Source organism: Monodon monoceros, unplaced genomic scaffold, assembly GCF_005190385.1.
Source record: "Monodon monoceros isolate NGI ecotype Baffin Bay Population unplaced genomic scaffold, NGI_Narwhal_1 Super_Scaffold_6, whole genome shotgun sequence".
Lineage (NCBI taxonomy): Eukaryota > Metazoa > Chordata > Mammalia > Artiodactyla > Monodontidae > Monodon > Monodon monoceros.
Genome location: NW_021703783.1, coordinates 14,042,568 through 14,062,974, shown reverse-complemented (window position 1 = coordinate 14,062,974; position 20,407 = coordinate 14,042,568). Strand labels below are relative to the sequence as shown.

General features: G+C 34.1%; 1 protein-coding gene across 1 annotated transcript in view; it reads right to left on the bottom strand.

Moving 5' to 3' along the window:
• Positions 1-20,407, bottom strand: part of PIK3C2G (phosphatidylinositol-4-phosphate 3-kinase catalytic subunit type 2 gamma) — a 394,030-nt gene that overhangs the window by 231,174 nt on the left and 142,449 nt on the right. The window contains exon 17 of the mRNA XM_029205345.1: positions 14,206-14,394. Coding sequence (XP_029061178.1) covers positions 14,206-14,394 — 189 coding nt within the window. The remainder of the gene's footprint in view (positions 1-14,205; positions 14,395-20,407) is intronic.

Below are 20,407 nucleotides of genomic sequence, written 5' to 3'. Positions count from 1 at the left end.
AGGTCAGTTTGAGGACAGTTTGAAGTCTTAGAGGGAATAGTTAGTTGGTATATTTTGTTGCCTAAGAGATGACTTAGGTCCGATACTAGTCATCCATGCTTTCCTGTGTGCCTATTTTATCTTATTGGTGTGAATGACAAGAAGGAAAAATAGAAAACAAACATCACAACAAAACAAAAACCTTTGGTGAACATTATACTGGTAATTATGTATTTATTTCCAAACACTAGAAGGTAAACACTCTGAAAGCAGAAAAATTTTGCCTGTTTCATTCATATATGTGTCTGCATTGCCTCTAGATAGGTGGACACTCTCCACATATTTGAGAAATGTCTAAACTGAATTAATTATCATTCCACCTAAAACATCTCTACTATCAGACTTCTGTCTTTCAGTCCGTGTTATCACCTTTCTCCAGTCATGTAGGTCTTAAATTTTAATGGTTATATTTTCTCCCTCTTTGCCCTCTTCATTTAATTTTTCCCCCTTTCCATCTGGTGAAATTCTATTCATCCTTGAAGTCAAAGCTCAAGCATCAATTTACCAGTGAAGTTGTCCCAGCCACTTTCTAGCCCCCTGTTGAGTTCATCACACCCTTCTCTATGGGATTCTATACACATGGTTGAGGACAGGCTCAATCATTTATATCCCTAGTCCAAGCATAACTGAATATATCTGTGGAATTCCTAGTAGTCTCTTTTCTTTATATCTCATCAGTTGCCAAGTTCTGTTGATTTTTCTATCCCAATGGCTCTAGCATCTACACTTGTTTCAATTTCTTCTGCAACTGTCTATGCTAGGCCATAATTATCTCATGCTGGTATTAGCATTTTTCATAGCAATACCTTATAAAATTTCCTGAATTATTTTGTAAGTTCATTTCTCATAAACCATTAAATGGTTTTCTGTTTTCAAAGGATCTCTCAGGCCCATATTATTCATTTAGATATTCAAGGCTGGCTGAACACTCCAGATTTTTCTACTACTGTAATACTTAATAAACTGCTCTGGCTCATTGTATGTTATTTTTATTTTGAAAATGCTATGCTCATTCTCACCTTTGTGAGCACTGTAACCTCTGCTTGGAACACCCTCCCTTCTCTTCTTAAAGTCTTAGTCCTCCTTCAAAATGTGGATCAAATCCCCTTGAAGGCCACTATGCCAATCTTTAGCAATCACTCCTCTGAACTCCAAGGGCCTTGAGTGGTTAAATCCACTGGGCAATTAGGATATGCTAGTGTGTATTAGGATTGATCATTTTATATATATGTATCTTCATTCCTCAGCTAGTGAATATATAAACTGAAGATAAAGATTGTTCTATCTTCTTTTTTTTATTTCTAGAATTTAGCACCATGCTCCATACATGTTGAGTGATTAATAAAAATGCATTGGCCATGAAGATAATAATGAAGAAAATCATACTATGGAGCCCATCTTATTTCTTGTGTTCTGAGATAATTTACATTGGTAGCAATAGGCTTAATTCCACAAACACCACTCATACAAATTCCAGGTTTTTTTTTCCTCTCAAACAGTAAGAGAAAAACAAATCTGAAGGTAATGGAAAAGAAGGGTTTATTTTCTTTTTTTTCAGGCTCCTCAGGAATAGGAGAACAAAAATCTAGTAATATTTGTATAGTATAGTCCAAAAGGAAAATTATATATTGTATTAACATGTGCAAATGCTGGGAAGAATGTTTTTGCACCTTCATAGAAAGGAATGTCTCTTTTTATTCATTACTGTTGCTTGATGTTCAGGAAGAAATTGGAAGAGAAATTGCCAAGAAATGAACCACAAGACATACTGAGATGTGGCTAAGACCTAAAGACATTAAAACATATCCAAATATCACTTGAATTTGACTATTTTAGGAAGAGTTGGCCACATTAAAAGAGACGCTGGCAGTGTTGGTGAAGTTCCTCGGAAATGGGCTCTTTCATATATTGCTGGCAATATACGGGAACATGTATTTAAAAAGAATCTTTAAAATGTGCTTACTCCTGGATCTAGCAATTCTACTTTGGGAATTTTTCCTAAGAAAATAATCAAAGGTGTGTGTGAGGATATATGTATGCAAACAAAATTGGAAATAATATAAATATCTAAAAATAAGCAGTTAAGTTAAATGTGCTATGACCATATGATAAAATACATGCTGTCATTAAAATATTAAAATAAGATTTAATAATATGAGAATATTTTGAAAAAATTGTGCAATTTGTGCAGTATAATACCATTTAGAAAAATGCGTGCATTTTTCCATATGCTTAACAAGAAAGATGGAAAAGGAAGGATCAAAATATGAATACCAAATTTCTGGATGAAAATGTCATGGAAGACTTTAGTTTTCTTTTTTATGCTTAGGTTTTCAAGTTTTCTATATGAAAGTTCTATTGGTTACTAAAAAAGTAATAATTTTTAAAGCAAGTCTCATTCAATTAACTATGAAAATATATTAATAATTGCAAATATATTACCACTAGAAAAAAGATCCAAATCATATGTCCTTTTAAGAGTGCACATTGTTGAGTAAAAGAACAAGCCTCATATCTTGATTGAGAATAACATGATAGGCCCAAATAGGGATCTGCGCCTCTGGAGAATTTATGCTTAATACCTTTTCAGGGCCATGAACTTAGCCACAGATCAATGGACAAACATGTTCCACAAATCCTGGCATTTCTTTCCTGTGATGTTGTCTGAAACTATTTAATCTTTGGGGATATAGTTGTTGGCATTTCATGCTCAGTAACTCGCTCCTCAATGAGGTGAGGGCTACCCATATTAGTTCTCTGACTGTGGTGTGATATTTACACACTGAAATGTCATATGTATCAGAAGAACGCAACCTATTTTGAATTTTCAACAAGCTACGTTGTTGTACTTTCCAATGACCTGATTTGCTTGAAAAATAAGTATAATTTTTACCGATAATAAACCAGAGCCACTCTCTAGTGACCCTGCTAACCTTGGGATTACTAATTACTGTAGGCATGGACATAACACCTTGAGTCTGGGGAATAAACAAAAGTCCCATTAGAAGATTCATCAGGCTTATGTCAATTAGGTCCTTGTTTATATTTATAAGAAACTTCCTTATAATCAATAAGAAAATAATTTAAAATGTAATAAATGGAGATCTATCTGTTTTGAGGTATTAAAAGGATACAAGATCAGTAAAATTCCATTACTTTTTGGGAGGAGATTATGTAAGGTGAAACAAATTTTCATTTATTATGAAATTTTTAAAAATTAGGCATAAGAAAAGTCCAGTGAAATAGTCACTTATTTAAGGTTATTCATAATTTTTTAAATGTCCATTTAAGTAACTTTACGCTATCTAATTTAGGTTCCCAAGCATCTCTGAATACAGGAGCAAAAAAACAATTATGGTCAAAAGCAAAAACATCAAGACTGGCTTACTATTCAGTTTTACATGAGTTTCGTGAGCAGTGATTCTATATATTCAGGGTTTAGTTACTTCCGAATTGAGCTAACAATTGCATCCCTGGGATTTCTAAAAGGACAAGATACCATAGCTAAGGTAAATATAACTGTGTATGGTAATTGTTAAGGAATTACCTAAAAATAGCTTACTGTCCAATGAGGACATTTGGACACAAAGAAAAAATAATCCTTGAAGATTGACTGTAAAAGTTGACAGAAAGAATCTAAGACGTGGCAAAAACCCTCAAAATGTGAAAAATTAAGTAAAATTAAAACAACTTCAAGATAAACATTTTTCAAAGAAACTTCAGTGAAATATCAACTCTATATTTTGCCAACAATGTAGGGTAAACACAAAGTTTAAAGTCAAGCAGAGGAATAAGTTGGAATTGAATCTTTACATGGGCAGGAAAGGAAGAATACCAAGTATTTAGGTAATTTTTTGGCTCAAGGTAGAAGCAGAAACTGACCAGTGGTTAGAATCTGCTGTACAATAAAAGTTCTCCAATTTATTTTTTGGTATCTGGACCCTTTTACACTCTTAAAAATTATGGAAGATTCCAAAGAATTTTTGTTTACGTGAGTTATGTCTATCAACAATAATCAATTAGAAATAAAACCAGGACATTTCAGAAATATTTACCAATTCATTTTATATGACATTAATAAACCCATTACTGGCTAACATGAACACTATGTTTCTATGAAATATGTCTATATTTTCACAAAGAAAAAATTTAGTGAGAAGAATGATCCTGTTTAACATTTTTGTCTCTAATGTCTGGCTTAATGGAAGACAGCTGAATTCTCTATCTGCTTCAGTGTTAACTTTGTTGCAATATCGCATGTCATGTAGTCTATGGAAAATCCCACCCTACACTCATGAGTGAATGAGTGTGACAAAGAGAAATGACATCTTAGAATTATTATGGAAATAATTTCGATCTTGTGACATCGCTGTAAACATCCTTAGGACTATAGACATCACTTTGAAAACTTTGGATATACAACATAGTTTTGGTATGTTATTGTAGTGGGGCCATAAGTCAAGGAATCGGCACTTGTGCCCTGTTTCTAAGACAGCAGCACATCAACCTATGTCTTCCCTGAATGAATAATTGGCTTTGCAGTCATCTGACTTGGGAATTGTCATTCCCCCTCTGTTCCCTCAAACATTTATAATTTCTCTCATCTCAGAGGCCTATAGGAATATCACAAAGGATTCAGACAAGCTTCAATAGGACCAGTGGAATTGTGAGGTGAAATTTCAACAGAAAAATACATCGTTCAATTTTTTCCATTTGACTTGTTATTTTGTCATTTCTACTTTTTTATTATTTTCTTTCTTTTTCTCTTTTGTTCTTCTTTTTCTAGTTTGAAAAACGATATAGGGTCAATACCTTACTCAAAGAACTTGAAGTGATGGGTGAAAGCCAAATGCAATGTAACAAATGACCTTTAAAAAAAGCAGCTTGGAGTAAACTGAAAAGCAAAGAAATCTGAGGTCAAATTTAAGTGTAACAGAAATGTCAGACTTCTGAAAACACACTAAGAATTCAGGCATAATGCCATGAGGCTATTCACAGTTAAAAGCCCCAATGTCAGGTTAGAATTAGAAAACCACCAGAAGTACAGAACAGTTTTTCCAACAGGTTTTGAGTCTGATGACACACTCAGCATCAACTTGGAAGAAAAATGTCAATATGAATATCTTTGCTATTTTCAAAAAACAATCAGACGTGACAGAAGAAATTTTTTCCTGGGAAAAATGGTGAATAAGGCTTCTTTAAGGTGATCGTCAACTTCTATCTACTGAATAACTCATGTTCCTTCAAAAATTTTCACATGATTACAAAATATTAGAATTCAAGGAAACTTGGAGACCTGGTTCAACCTCCTGACTGTACAGATGAAGAAACTGAAACTCAGAGAGTTTGAGCTGTTTTCCTAAGGTCATTCATGGTGACACTGCAACTAGACTCCAAATATCCAGAATACTAGGCCGGTTTTTCTAGCAAGGCCTTCTAATCTTTTGACTAGATATTATCATATATGCTTATATGATACACACAAGACTAATTTGGGTGTATTTTTAATTTTATTTCATTCTAAATGGATCAAAGAGACATATAATAGTGAGCAGTGTAATTTGTCTGTTTGGATCGGGGCATTGGTCTAGTCATGAACCAAAAGGAATAAGAATGAATCATAGGCCCAAAGGGACATAGGAACTGTACAGACATTTCCTGATGGATAGTCTATGGACTTATGCATGGATATTGAGAATTAACTATATAGTCATGGTATTAATTAAAATTATTATTTAAAATTAAAGAGTAGTTATTGCTTTTGTTCCTCTTTATGAATGCATTTTGATTTTACTTATAGACAAGCTTAGAAAGGTCCTATTTTAAGAAAGTGGTGTATTGAAAGCACAATGGAGAGATTTTGTGTTTGGATGCATTAGATGTTACATGCAAAAGCAGCATGATGTTAAGAAAAAACATAGGGATTTTGAATCTGAATATAAAGGTTCTTCTTATCTTATGCCCTCTCTCTCTAAACAAATTTATCTGCACCCTTGACTTAATTCACATTCTTCTCTGGATGATTTCCAGATCGGAGTCTCTAGCTTAGATATCTTTGTTGAACCACAACCAGTCATCTCAAGCACACCTCAAAGCCAACATACAAACCCTGAACTGCAGTGTTCTTGTTCTATAATCTGTTTGTCACCCAGCGTGCCCCATCTTAGGGAATGCTTCTATTATCCTCCTACTTACATAAGACAGAAACCTAAAAAGTAATCCTTGATACCCCTCTTTTTCACTACTCCTCCCCATTCAATCCTGTCATTTTTACTTCTAAACGTTCTGATTCTCTTCATTTTATTATGTCACCACCACCACCTTCTAAGGCTGACTTGCCATTCTCTGACACCTGGACTACTTCTATAGCTCCCTATCTCATCTTCTCTCATCTACTTTTGCTTCCCTCACCAAATCCATGCTTCACTCAGAAACCAGAGGAATCTTTGAAAGATGAAGATCAATTCAAAATATTCTCTCATTGAAAATCATTTATGGCCTTCCTGTTGCTATCAGAATAAAGACCAAGTTGCTTAACATGGTCCTGTTTAGAAGACCTTAACATGATCTTCTAGTTCCATCTGAACATATCTGTTCATCTTATATCACACACTCCTTCCCTGGATTCCAGGCACACTGGCTCTCTTCCCGTTTCTTAAACACAGTTTCCGCATTTCATAGATTCCCTCTTCCCAGGAAGCTCTTCTCTTACTCTCCTTTTTCACCAATTCATTCCCACTCATCTTTGATCTGAAATCAAACATAACTTCCTCAGGGAAGAATTTTCCCACTCTGGAGAAAAGATTTGGGTCCTTTATGTTATCATGGAACCATGTGCTTTTCACTCAGAGCTGTTATAACACCTGTTATTTTACATTTATAATTTGGTAGTGGCCTATTTCTCCCCACCTCCAGTAGACTACAACTCCATAAAAGCAAGATTATGTATCTTTTTGCTTAATATGCTTGCTTCAGGGCCAAGCATAAGTAGGCCATCAATAAGTACCTATTGAGTGAATGAATAGACAAATTGGGTTTCAATTTCTTCATCTGTAAAATGGGGATCAGTAAAATGGAATTTGTAGATGTTGGTAACAATATTAAAGAGATTGTTTTATAGGCCGAATCACATAACATACTGTAAAAGAGCTTAATAAGTAAGCTATAAGTCATTATTCCATTGTCAAATATTTATTAAGTTGCTAACTTTTAACATATACATTTTGACAAGTGAATTTAAGCTTAGTGAAGCTTACTAGAAATGAAATTGTTCCCATGAATTTACTGATATTTACAATTTGGCACTGAAAAAAATCTGAAAACTCTGAACTCTCTTAAAAGTATAGTTATGGGGCTTCCCTGGTGGCGCAGTGGTTCAGAGTCCACCTGCCTATGCAGGGGACACAGGTTCGTGCCCCAGTCCAGGAAGATCTCACGTGCCACAGAGCAGCTGGGCCCATGAGCCATGGCCGCTGAGCCTGCACGTCCGGAGCCTGTGCTCCACAACAGGAGAGGCCACGAAAGTGAGAGGCCTGAGTATCGCAAAAAAAAAAAAAAAAAAAAAAAAAAAAAGTATAGTTATGATGAAAAGGATAATGATGATAAGAATGATTGGCAGCATGTACGGAAAGCTCTCATAAGTACTTTATCCTGCAAGGTACATGATGCTTATTACTCCCAAAACTTGTCCAAGGTCATTCAAGTAATAAGTGGCAGAGACAGATATGTTTGATTTCAAAGCTTATATTACCAACCATGAAATATGGAAGCAACTCCAGAAACTCTTCAAAAGTACACAAAGGCAAGATACATATCTTTGGGTTTATGCACTTCTATGTTTTTCATTTTTAGTATATCACCTTGACTCTCCCTTCATGGAGAATACTGAAACTTTCACATTTTTCTCTTCCATATCCATAGTTATCTAAAATCATATTCATATTTTTCCTTCCCTCCCAACTGAGAGGAACAAGTTACTCTCTTCCTCTCCTTGATAAAATTCCCATTTGCATTTTTGGTACAGGTTGTTGGCTGTTGGTGCCATCTCATTTTGTCAGTTCACCCATCCCTGTTTTCTGATCTTCCCTTCATGCATCTTTCATCTCAGTTTTTAAACATGCTTGAAGCTCTTTTATTTCAACAAACATATGAACCCCAAACATCAACCATTTTCTTACCTCCTCCAACTTTAGTGATCTTCTTGCCTTTACTAGCAATCCTATTCCAAGAGGCACAATTTATTTTTCTCCATTTCCTCTTCAAGGCCTTGAAGTATGGCATCCAACTTCACTACCCAAATCTGCTCTTTCTTCTATAATTCTTGTCTTGGTTAATGATGTAATTATTTATCATTTACCCAAATCAGAAAGCTCCAAGTCTTCCTTATTTCCTCTCTCTTTTTCACTTTCCTCTGAAATGTTTCTCAGATCTGTTCTGTAAATTTCTACTGATGCCTTGATCAGGCCCAGACTATTTTTCAAGTAGACTATTTCAATACTTGCATCTATCTAATATCCTTGCTCTTATTCTATTCTTTTTTCAGTCCACCCTTCACAATAATTCACAGAATTATCCCTGTATAAAATAAATCTGATTGTATGACTCCCATTCTTAAAATTCCATGGGCTGCAGTAAAGTTAGTTCCTAGTAATTACCTGACTCATGAGGCCCCAAACGACCTAAACTGAACCATTCTTTTCAACCTTGTCTCCCAGTACAATTCCCTTCTAATATTATATTAAATTACTATTCTCTGAACCTCCATAACTGTGACCATGCTAGTCTTTCTTCCTGGAATGCCATTTTCTCTTTTCTCCATTCAGGAAATTCCTATGAATGTTTCAAGTCAGAATTTAATTGCTTTGTGAAGCTTTTCTTACTTTTCCTTGAGAGAATTTGCCTCTCTCTTCCTTGGGGGCATATAGCACTTAATACTTTGATTATAGTATAGGGTATATTGTGTGATCTTCAGTTTGAGTCTTTCCCTGTAAACTGTTTAGAGACAGTCATTATGACCTATTCGGCTTCTTTGATTCATTGAACGCCAATTTCCATGTACACATATTTTTGCTCAATAAATAAACAGAAAGGATACACCATCATCCATCACTTGATTACTTAGTCAGATGTGGAAGTTATAACTGTCTACCTTTTCCATATTCTACTCTGCCTGCTTACAATGCTAGTTAAGAATGGCTTTATCATACATTAATTAATCTCTACAATAAAGAATACAGTGGTTTGGTGCAAACATTTTTGTGGAACATTTTTCCAAGGAAACTGATTTTGAAAGCTAAGGCACTGCCTATTAAGTATTGCTCTTTTTCCTGCAAAACAATAATTGCACATCATGTAGGATGGCAAGTTCTGGTACCTTGTCAAATTTTTATTTAAGCTTCTGATGTAATCCTCTGATGCCAATTTAGAGTTACTATTTTTAAATGAATACCTCCCTTGAACTGCCTTCTAATTCCTTGGGTAATTTCTGCTTATTATTAGCAGTTGAATAGTTGCACCTGTGCACCAGGGTTCAAGAAAACAGCAACCATCTGCCAAGAACTACAGATCTTAGCCCTTGGTCTCTGGTATTCTGACAGTACTGCCTTCTCTAATGGAAGTATCAGTACCTGGTGAACAACACACTGCTAACACTCAGTCATGGAAATATTAACACCTTATGGCCCACACGAGCTAAATCAAATCTCAACGTGTCTCTGGCTAAAAATAAGCCAAAAGGAGGTGGTGAACCTTCAAACAGGATTAAGTAATCAATAATAGCAAAAATTTTCCAAGCTAGTAATGGAGCACACCAGTTCTCAGGAGGTTAAGCCATTGAAAAAATAAGACTATTCAAAGGAGAAAAAATACAGACTTCTGAAGAGCTCACCCTGACAACTCACTTAACAAGCATAAACTGTTTGTTCTCAGAGAAGTCAGCTTTTGAATTTAGAGAAGTTGAAAGGTTCATTTCTGGAAACAGCTTGTCCTCAAGTTTTTTAATAGTTCAGTTAAACTGAGAGTGGGAGTCATAGGATAAGTACAATGGAAATACTCCAACCTTTTCAGTGACCTGTTTTGATGCATGATAAGGAACTGTTCAATGTGCAAATAAATCCAGTTTCTACTAAGTTCCCTGAATGACGCTTAATAAACAGCTCTCTACTTTGAAACCAGTCCCTATAACCTCTAAAAATCTGGTTATTCAGAAAAAAAGCAATTACACAGTGAAGTAGAAACATCCAAGCATAAGACAGTAAGTACTGCTATTTACTATAATCAAACTACTTTAGGATAGTTTTATTTACATATTTAGTATGTAAACAAATAGTATGTATTTATGTAGGAAGGCTGTAAGTCATAGTGTTAAGATTGCAATCTCCAAATCTCTGGATTTAACTCTAGCTCCTTAACTTACTAATGTCAGTTGGGCAACTTAACCCCAGTAAGCCTCAGTTTCCTCAATGGTAAAATTGGAATAATAATAGTATTTGCCTTAAGGTTATTGTAGATAATAAAACGAGGTCGTATTAAGGAGCACTAAGTAAAAATCTGATCTTTATATTTAAAACATTAAGTGAATCAAATAGATGTTCAGCATCTCTTTAAGTAGAGAAGGCTCCTATAAACAGAATTATGCTTAGTTATCAGAAACCAGAATATTGAAGTCCATCTAGTGAATCCTCTTATTTTATAAGCAAGAAAACTAATCAGTATTACAGGCTTCATTCTGACAAAGATTTTTGTAAGAAATATTACATGAACTTAACAAAAAATATTAGTTAACACATTTAAATGTCTTTAAAGTAGACCAAGGTACATTTTAATAAAACAATAATAAGTTACCCCCCCCCCAAAAAAAACCACCAGTTAATGCTTTAGAAACTTTAGAAAGTTGTCCCGTAAGAAAATTATGCTTTAGAGATATAGTCATAGTTTTTACCTTTACAACTACTCTTTAAATATTTTTAATAGTTTTATAGAGATATAAATACCATACAATTCACTCAGAGTGTACAAAGTAATGATTTTTAGCATGTTTCTAGAGTTGTGGAACCATATCACTAAAAGAAACCTCATATCCATTGGTACTCATTCCCTATTTTCCCTCTCCTCTAGCCCTAGGTGATCTCTAATCTACTTTCTGTCTCTATCCATTTGCCTATTCTGGGTATCTCATATATGGATCATACAATATGTGGTCTTTTGTGACTAGCTTCTTTTGCTTAGCATGTTTTCAAGGTTCATTCATGTTGTAACATATATTACTATTTGTTCTTTCTTATTATTGAATACTGCTACATTGCATGGATAGACCACATTTTATCTATCCATTCATTAGCTGATGGCCATTTGAGTTGTTTCTACTTTTTGGCTATTATAAATAATGCTGGTCTGAACATTCATGTAGGAGTTTTTGAGTGAACCTGCTTTCTATTTATCTTGAGTATTAACTAGGAGTGGAATTGTTGGGTCATATGGTAACTTGATGTTTAATATTTAACAAACTGACAAATTGTTTTCCAAAGTGGCTGCCCCATTTTACATTCCCTTGAGCAATATATGAGATTTGCAATTTATTCACATCCTTGCCAATGCTTATTGTCTTTTTGATTATAGCTATCCTAGTTAGTGTAAAGTGGTATCTCATTGTGGTTTTCATTTATATTTCCCTAGTGGTTAATGACGTTGAGCATCTTTTCATGTGCTTACTGGGCATTTGTATATATTCTTTGGAGAAATGTTGGATCCTCTGACTATTTATTTATTTAAAAAAATATTTATTTATTTGGCTGCGCCTGGTCTTAGTTGCAGCACATGGGATCTTCGTTGCCGTGTGCGGGATCTTTGTTGCGGCACGCGGGATGGTTTAGTTATGGCATGCAAACTCTTAGTTGTGGCATGTGGAATCTAGTTCCCTGACCAGGGATCGAACCCGGGCTCCCTGCATTGGGAGTGGGAGTCTTAGTTACTGGACCACCAGGGAAGTCCTCCTCTGACCATTTAAAAATTGGGTTATTTATTGTTTTGTTATTGAGTTGTAAGAGCATTTATATATTCTGAATACAATTCCCTTATTGGATATATGATTTGCTAAATCTTCTCTTACTCTGTGAATTGTTACCTTCACTTTTTTTTTTTAACCTTCATATTTTGAGCCAAATTTCTATGAGCTAATCAGTTCAGGAATGACAAAATAATAATTGTGCTAATATTCTAAGTCTTACTTGAGCCAAAAACAACTAGAATTTAGCAAAAAATTTTTGTAGATATTGGCTATTCTTATCTATCTAAATCAGAAAAAGATGTTAGGAGTAAGGTGGAAATGAGAACTTATTTTTTTCCAGAAAGTTCTTGAAACACAAGTATGAACTGTAAATAATTCCAATGAAACCAATCAATTGTTAATTGATTTTCTTATCATAGCATTATTTCATTAATTCATTCACCTGTACAAGGAGATGTAGGAAATAAAGATAATCAATGATTCCCTCAAATAATATAATTTAAATATTAAAATAAAGTAGTATAAATAATCATAATGTATTTTTGATAGTGACTGAGTCAATATTGAGTAATTACTATGTCCCAGGTATTATTAAGCCCTTGAGAAACAGAAACACTATGATGAAATGTTTTGCCTTAACTAGCTCTCAGTCCAATATGGGCAAATTACATGTTTCACATGTTGCATGTAAACACATTGCAATAAAATGTAATTCATAAAGAAACAAAGCACTGTACTAGGAAGATGTGATCAATTTTACTTGGCAAGATCAAGGAAGGATCCACCTATAAGAAGCCTTATAAAAAGGGGAAAAGCTGCAAGCTCAACTAAAAGAAAAATTCTATATCTATCTATCTGTCTGTCTATCTATCTATCTATCTATCTATCATCTATCAAGGAAGAGTGGGCATCTGGGCATGCAGTAATTAATGGAAGACATCAGAAAACTGAAAAAAATATTCAATGTGAGAGGCACAAAACATGTAGGATTTTAAGATAATTTGTAACTTTTTTTTTTTTTCTTTTTGTGGTACGCGGGCCTCTCACTGTTGTGGCCTCTCCCGTTGCGGAGCACAGGCTCCGGACGCGCAGGCTCAGCGGCCATGGCTCACAGGCCCAGCCGCTCCGCGGCATGTGGGATCTTCCCGGACCGGGGCACGAACCCGTGTCCCCTGCATTGGCAGGCGGACTCTCAACCACTGCACCACCAGGGAAGCCTGATAATTTGTAAATTTTGAGCTTGGAAGATTGAGCGGAACCTATTAACGCTTACAAATAATAGAAAAAGAAAACACTTTCTCTCCCTTTCCTATGCTAGAAGTTTTATAAAAGACACAAATTTTAAAATAAACCTAAATAAATCCTTTGAAAAGTCCTTTGTGTCACTTTCTCTCCCTCCTTTCTCCTTCATCAGGATCTTGAGAGAGAATTTAGAATAGAACTGGGTGTCACAATTCTTCTCTGACTCTAGAGATTGCAGACTTTCTTCATGGCATCAGTGAGCTGATGCCATCAAGACAGACTTAAAATATCTCTTCTTGGCTTTGAATATGAAACAGAAGCCAAGGAAGAGCTGCTTCCCCAAACCAGAGCCAGACACCACACTTGTTCCCTCATGCTTCTCCTTAACTAGAAGATGACGTCATTGCCCCACCAGATCCCCTACCCCCATGCATTTTATTCTGAGGGAAGATCTGAAGAATATATAAGGGATAGCTTTTCCTTTTATTCTTGTCATCATCTTTGGCTTATTAACTGAAAACCTACTGTAAGCAGGGTATTTTGCCAGGCTTTGCATGTTTCAGTAGTAAAAGATATTGTTTTAATTTTTGAGAACTCTTTTCTTTTGAGAGGGGGACAAGTAGAGAATTTTATTTTTCCCTATTCAATTTTTTTTGTTGTTATTTCTGTAACAGCAAGTAGACTCTCCATTTAAGATACTATGGCCATTAATTATACTTCAAGTTTAGTACAGAAGACACAATTATATTTTAGATTTGTTTAAAATTTATATTCATAGTTTACATTTATCTAAATTTAATATTCATAGCTACTGAAATTGGAAACAAACGGAATTGCTATTGAATTAATCATATAGTCCTACAGCTTTTCTCTTCAAATTTTTCTCATTAGTAATGTCATGCCTGTCATGCAATTCTTACCTGGAAGTCAAAAGTCCAAGTGCCTCCAAAGGGTGAGAAAATTTCCATCTTCTCAAAATGGTATGCATTTCCAAAACAGTTGTTTCATCCCATCCAGGGGCACTACCCAGGACCAAAGGAAGGGAGCAATTTTCATTACTGCAGTAGAGGCGATAAAACCATAAGTATCTTCTCTTTTCCTCAGAGAGTCTGCAAAACCAGATTGGAAACTATAATTTACTGGAGTTTGCTACACTAACAAATGTTTGCTGTAAATACACAGTACAAAATGTTAGTCTAGTTCTTTGACTTTTATTTTAGTTTATTTTGGAAAACAAGTCCTTTATCTTTTGGGGACAGTTTGATAGGTTATTTTATCAGCTTATTTCCCACTAAATTTATTTTTTTATAGAAAAATAAAATGAAATAAACCAGTTCAGATAATTCACATTTATTTTTCCTCACTCTTATGCTTGCTACTTTTTTAAAAAAGTCATTTTGGTTGGCAGAGTCTCTGTCTCTTTTAAGGCAGACCAAGTTTATCTGAATCCTGCAACATGTACTACTTAGAACAAAGTTGCTTAACCATTTACTTTCTTACATTCTTTATAAATTAACTTAGACCCAAGTGGGCCTGTGGAGAAATGGCATATTTTGAAGACCGTATTCCTTCATTTCAAAGTAAGTTTCAATCAGAGTTCAGAAAACTTTTTGCTCTGAACTCCAAAAACAAAGATCTCAATTTATCCCTGGATTCTGGCTTTAAATTCTCAGAGTTTGCTGGAAGTTTGGGGTTAAAATGCCAGTGAATAGGACTTCCTTAAGTGCTCAAGTATTTCCCTCTGGAGAGTGGTCCCAACAGAAGATTTAAGTCTAGGACAAGGGCCACTGATTCACTGACAGTTTACCATGTTTTGCTTACACTCCAGCAAAAGCATTCAAGACCATGGTTCAGCTGAAGGACAGCATTTCTCACATGACAATGACAGCTTTTCAACACTGTCTCCTCCAAACTGATACTCTGTTGCTCAGCTTAAATTAACTAAAACTCCCAAGCAGGATAATAAGAATTATTGAAAGACTTTAAATATCGATATTTCTCTACAATTTCTTCTGAAGCCATCTTCATCTGCAAAGTGAAAGAACTGGATTATAGAGGATGATTTTTGAGGTACATTTAGTCTCCTTTTCTGTTTTGTCACTACCTCCCTCACCAGAAAGCCCTGGAAGAAAAAATTCCATAACCAACTTATTTCTATGGTATTAAAACAAGTTATATTTTCCTAACTGAATTCATTTTTTCAATATTGAACAGTGATTTTTTCTCTTTTACCTTCTTTTATTGAAGCATAATTTACATAAAAGAGAATGCATGGCTTCAGTTAATTAAATTTTGCCAAATGCATACATCAAGTAAAAACTACACTTTTCAAGATATAAAAGTTTTCTTATGCCACCAAAGGCAAGCACTAGTATGATTTCTTTCACTTTAGACTATTACCTATTTTCAAACTTCATATAAATGGAATCATAGAGTAAATATTCTTTTAGTTATAGCTTCTTTCACTCAGTATAATGTTTTTTAAATTACCCATATTGTTGAGTGTATCAGTAGATTATTCCTTTTAATTAATGAGTACTCTTCCTTTGTATGAATATATCACAATTTGCCTATCCTTTTTCATATGTGATGGACATTTGTGTTGTTTCCTGTTTGGGGATATTATGAATAAAGCTGCTGAGAACATTTGTGTGCATGTGTTCATATGGGTGTATTTTTCATTTCCCCTAGAAAGTACCAAGGAGGGGAATGACTTGGTTGTATGTCACATTTTTGTTTAACTTTTGAAGAAACTGTCAAACTATTCTCTGAAGTAGTTGTAATATTTCACATTATCATGTGTAGGGTATGATAGAACCAACTGTACGGCATTCTTGCCCACACTTGATTTTTGCCCATTTAAAAATATTATCCGGGCTTCCCTGCTGGCGCAGTGGTTGAGAGTCCGCCTGCTGATGCAGGGGACACGGGTTCGTGCCCTGGTCCGGGAAGATCCCACATGCCGCGGAGATGGCCGCTGAGCCTGCACGTCCGGAGCCTGTGCTCCGCAATGGGAGAGGCCACAACAGTGAGAGGCCCGCGTACCGCAAAAAAAAAAAAAAAAAAAAAAAATTATCCAAGTCTTCAGAGTGTAATTAAAAGCATACTGATCATTTGAAAAGAAATTATACATTCTAACGGGTGTATAATTGTATCTTTATCACTAATTTGGGGAGGACTAGAACAGTCATCTTAACAAAAAGGGTTATTTTAATCAATGACATGATATATCCTTCCATTTACTGAGATTTTCTTTAATTTCTCTTAGCAAAGTTTTGTACTTTTTAATGTAGAGATGTTGATATTGTAAATAGAATTTTGAAAAATAAAATTTATTTTCTATTTTTTACTGGAATACAATTGCATTTTGCACATTAACCTCAAATGCAATGATCTTACATAATCACTCATATGAAAATAGAGTAAGTTTTATTTCTTTCTTTCCAACTCCTATACATTTAACACTTATTTATCTTGCCATAGTGCACTGGCTAGGATTTCCAGTACAACACTGAAGAGGAATATTTAGACAAACATCTTTGCTTTGTTCCCAGTTCAGGGGGAAAGCACTCATTCTTGCACCACTTAATACGAGGTTAACTCTAGATTTTTCCATAGATCTAGATTCAACTCAGGAGTTGAAGTCTGAGGAAGTTCCATTCTACTCCTAGTTTTGTGAGTTTTTATCATGAATGGGTGTTGAATTTTGTCAAATTTTTTTTCCAAATATTTCAAGATGGTATGATTTTCCTTGTATATCTTCTTCCATTCTTTTAACTATAATCAAGCTGAATTCTTATTTTAAAATATATGCCTGTAAACAGCATAAAGTTGGATATTACTTTTGTAATGTAGGCTAACCATTTCTGCCTTTTAATTGGGGTTTTTATTAATTTATATTTAACAGAATATTGACATGATTGGGTTTAAATCAACCATATTGTTATTAATTTTTTTGTCCAAACTATTTCTCCTTTTCTCCTGCTTTCTTTTGGATTTTTTTAAATTTAATTTTTGTCATCTTTTTGACTTTTAAATGTACTCTTAAAATTTGGGGGTGTGTGCTTTCTTTCAAGATTATAATATTCTTTTTTAGCATATCACAGCCAGCCACAATTAATGTTACACTACCTTATGTATAAGAATCTTAGAACACTATGCTTTTATTTTTCTATTTCTCATTCTTATTGTCGTTGTTACACATTTTACTTTCATATATTGCAAACCCAGCTGTATATTGTGATTTTTGTTTAAACAATTATTTTTTTAATAAATGTGTAAAAAATGTGTATTTTTATTATCTACCTATTTTCCCTTTGTGGTGCTTTTCATTTATTCTTGTAGATTTGAGTGTCCATCTACTTATCACTTCTTTTAGCATGAAATATTTTCTTTAAGATTTCTTATAGTACAGATGAGCTTATAACTAACTCAGCTGTGCTTAGTTGAAAATGTTTTAATTTTGCCTTAACTTTTGCCTTAATTTTACTGGTTATAGAATTTTCCCCTTTCAAAATGCAAGATAATGTTATAATGTCTTTTGGCTTCCATTGCTTCTAATGAGAAATCCTCAGTTAATGAGTAATCTGCTGAATTATAGTTGTTCCCATGGATGCAATTTGTTGATTTTCTCTGATGTGTTAGAAAAAAAATTATCTTTATCTTTAGTTTTCAGAAATTTGACTATAATGTGCTAAGGTGGTGTGTGTGTGTGCACATGCACACATGCTTGGGATTTGCTAAGCTTCTTATATCTGTGGGTTGATTTTTTTTTAAATCAAACTTGTAAAATTTTGGCTATTATTTCTTTCAGTTTTTTTTTTTTTTTACTTCAATCCCTCTCTTCTCTCCTGTGTGTCCAATACACACATATTATATTACTTGATATTGCCCCACAGGTCACAAGGCTCTATCACTATTTTCAGGTTTTGTTCTTTCTGTACTTCAACACGGATAATTTCTATGGCCCATTCTTCAAGATCACTGTTCTTTTTTTCTTCATTATGCAATCTATTAAGCTTTTCCAGTGATTTTTTTTAAAATTTAGATATTGTTTTTCAGTTCCTAAATTTCCATTTTTCTGAGACTTCATTTGTTCACTCATACATATCTTTTTATTTAAATCTATAAAAGTCTTTATAATAGTTATAAAATATTTGGATCTGTTTCTGTAAACTGCTTTGCCCCATCTTGGGCTATGGTTATATATTCCTGACTCTTCCTATGTCTAGCAATTATTGATTGTACACTAAACCTTTAAAATTCTGCATTTTGCTATCTTTTGAGTGTTGAATGTTTCAATTTTTTTAGTAGTCTGTTTAATTACTAGCAGAGCAGCTTGATCCTTTTGAGGCTTGTTTTTACGATTTGTTAGGCTAGGCCAAGTATACTCCTTACTCTTGGCCTAGAGCACACTTACTCCTAATATGCATCTTTCTGATTTCTTTATTGAATGCTGGGGTGTGGTGATCTTCCTCTATTATTACTAGTCAGAATTTCTATGTCTCCCAGCATTGGGCAACCTCTAGAATCTACATTTATTTCACATCTCCCTGTAGCAGTTCTTTTGCAATCCCTACAAAATCTCTATCTGCTCAAGAGTAGCTTAGTACTCAGCTAAATATATAAGGGGACACCAATACATATTTCTGTAGCTCCTAACCTGTACATCTTCCTTTTCTCTACTATTATGCTCTGTAAATTCCAGCTTCCTCAGCATCAATAAACTCCGATCTCTGCCTTTTTTTAAAAATCTCAGCAAGACCTGCATGCTCTTCTTTAATTATATCTCCCAGATCTATGGTACAGAAAATGCCTCTGGGCTGAAAGTCACTTTATTCATGGGTTCACATTAAGGCCTATCTGTTCAATTTCTGAGAGCAGTTGTTTCATATGTATTTTTCTTGTGTCATATTTCTTTAATTCAGGAGGATTAGTCTAGTAATAGGTAATCTTCATGGCCAGAAGTGGAAGCATAACTTCTTTCATACCAAATTATTTTATACCTTATGTTCCAGGATTTTCTTTATATCTGACATATTCTTTTAGCTGTCATCAAGAAGGTGTTTTTCTTAGTTTTACAAATATTATAGGTACATTTTCATTGAATTTCATTGAGTCTGAACTTTCTGACTGATTACATTTGATCAATTTGAAAGAAGGAATAATTAAGTCACCAACTAAATGATAAAATGTGGTATTTTGAAAATGAATTTAATCTGTTTCTAACACAAGTTTTATCACATTGAAGGTTGGTCTCCATCTGTTTTCACAGTCCAGAATGAAATTGTACTCTACTGAGTACTGATAATTGTATTTGAGTGGGTGAAACAGAGGAAAATGTTACTTATTTTATAGTATAAGTTATTCTCTTAAATAGAAACTGAAGTATAAGACCAGTTAGAAATCACTGGGGTTAATTTAAAAACACAAACCTTTAATATTTAAAGGCAGTTACTGTGCTTATTATTTGTTGGTTTTGATATTTTTTGTTTGAATATTTTAAAATTTCAAAGTATAGTATCTTTTTATATATTAAAAATCTCTCATTACAAATATATTAGCCTCTGATATGTGACACACTTGTTAAATGCAAGGTTTTATATTTTTGATTAAGGAGTATAAAAAGATGCTTCACCTAGTTAAGATGACAATAGTCTAGTATAAGAGTCTTTCAACATTTTCAATCCTTAAGGTAATTTTTATACCAAATTCTATGCAAAGGAACTTTATTCATTATAACATTTATTTTACACATATTATTTATCAGGCACAGTGTAGAACACTGAAAATGTAGTGATAAACAAGATAGATAGTTCCTTGTTCTCTCAGTTCTTACAAGCTAATAAGAAAAAAAACACATTAATAAACAAGATGATAATAGATTCTGCTAAGTGTGATAACATAAAAGGTAATAAGATAGATTGTAAAGAGAGTAGAACTCCATTAGGTAGGGTGATCAAAGAAGGGCTCTTTGAGAAGATCACAATTAAGTGAAGACCTATAGGGTGAGATGATTCAGTCATGTGAAGAACTAGGAAGGAGTATTTCATATAGAGGAAACACCAAATAGGAAGGCCTTGAGATGGGAGAGGGAATATAGCACATGTGAAGTATGTGAAG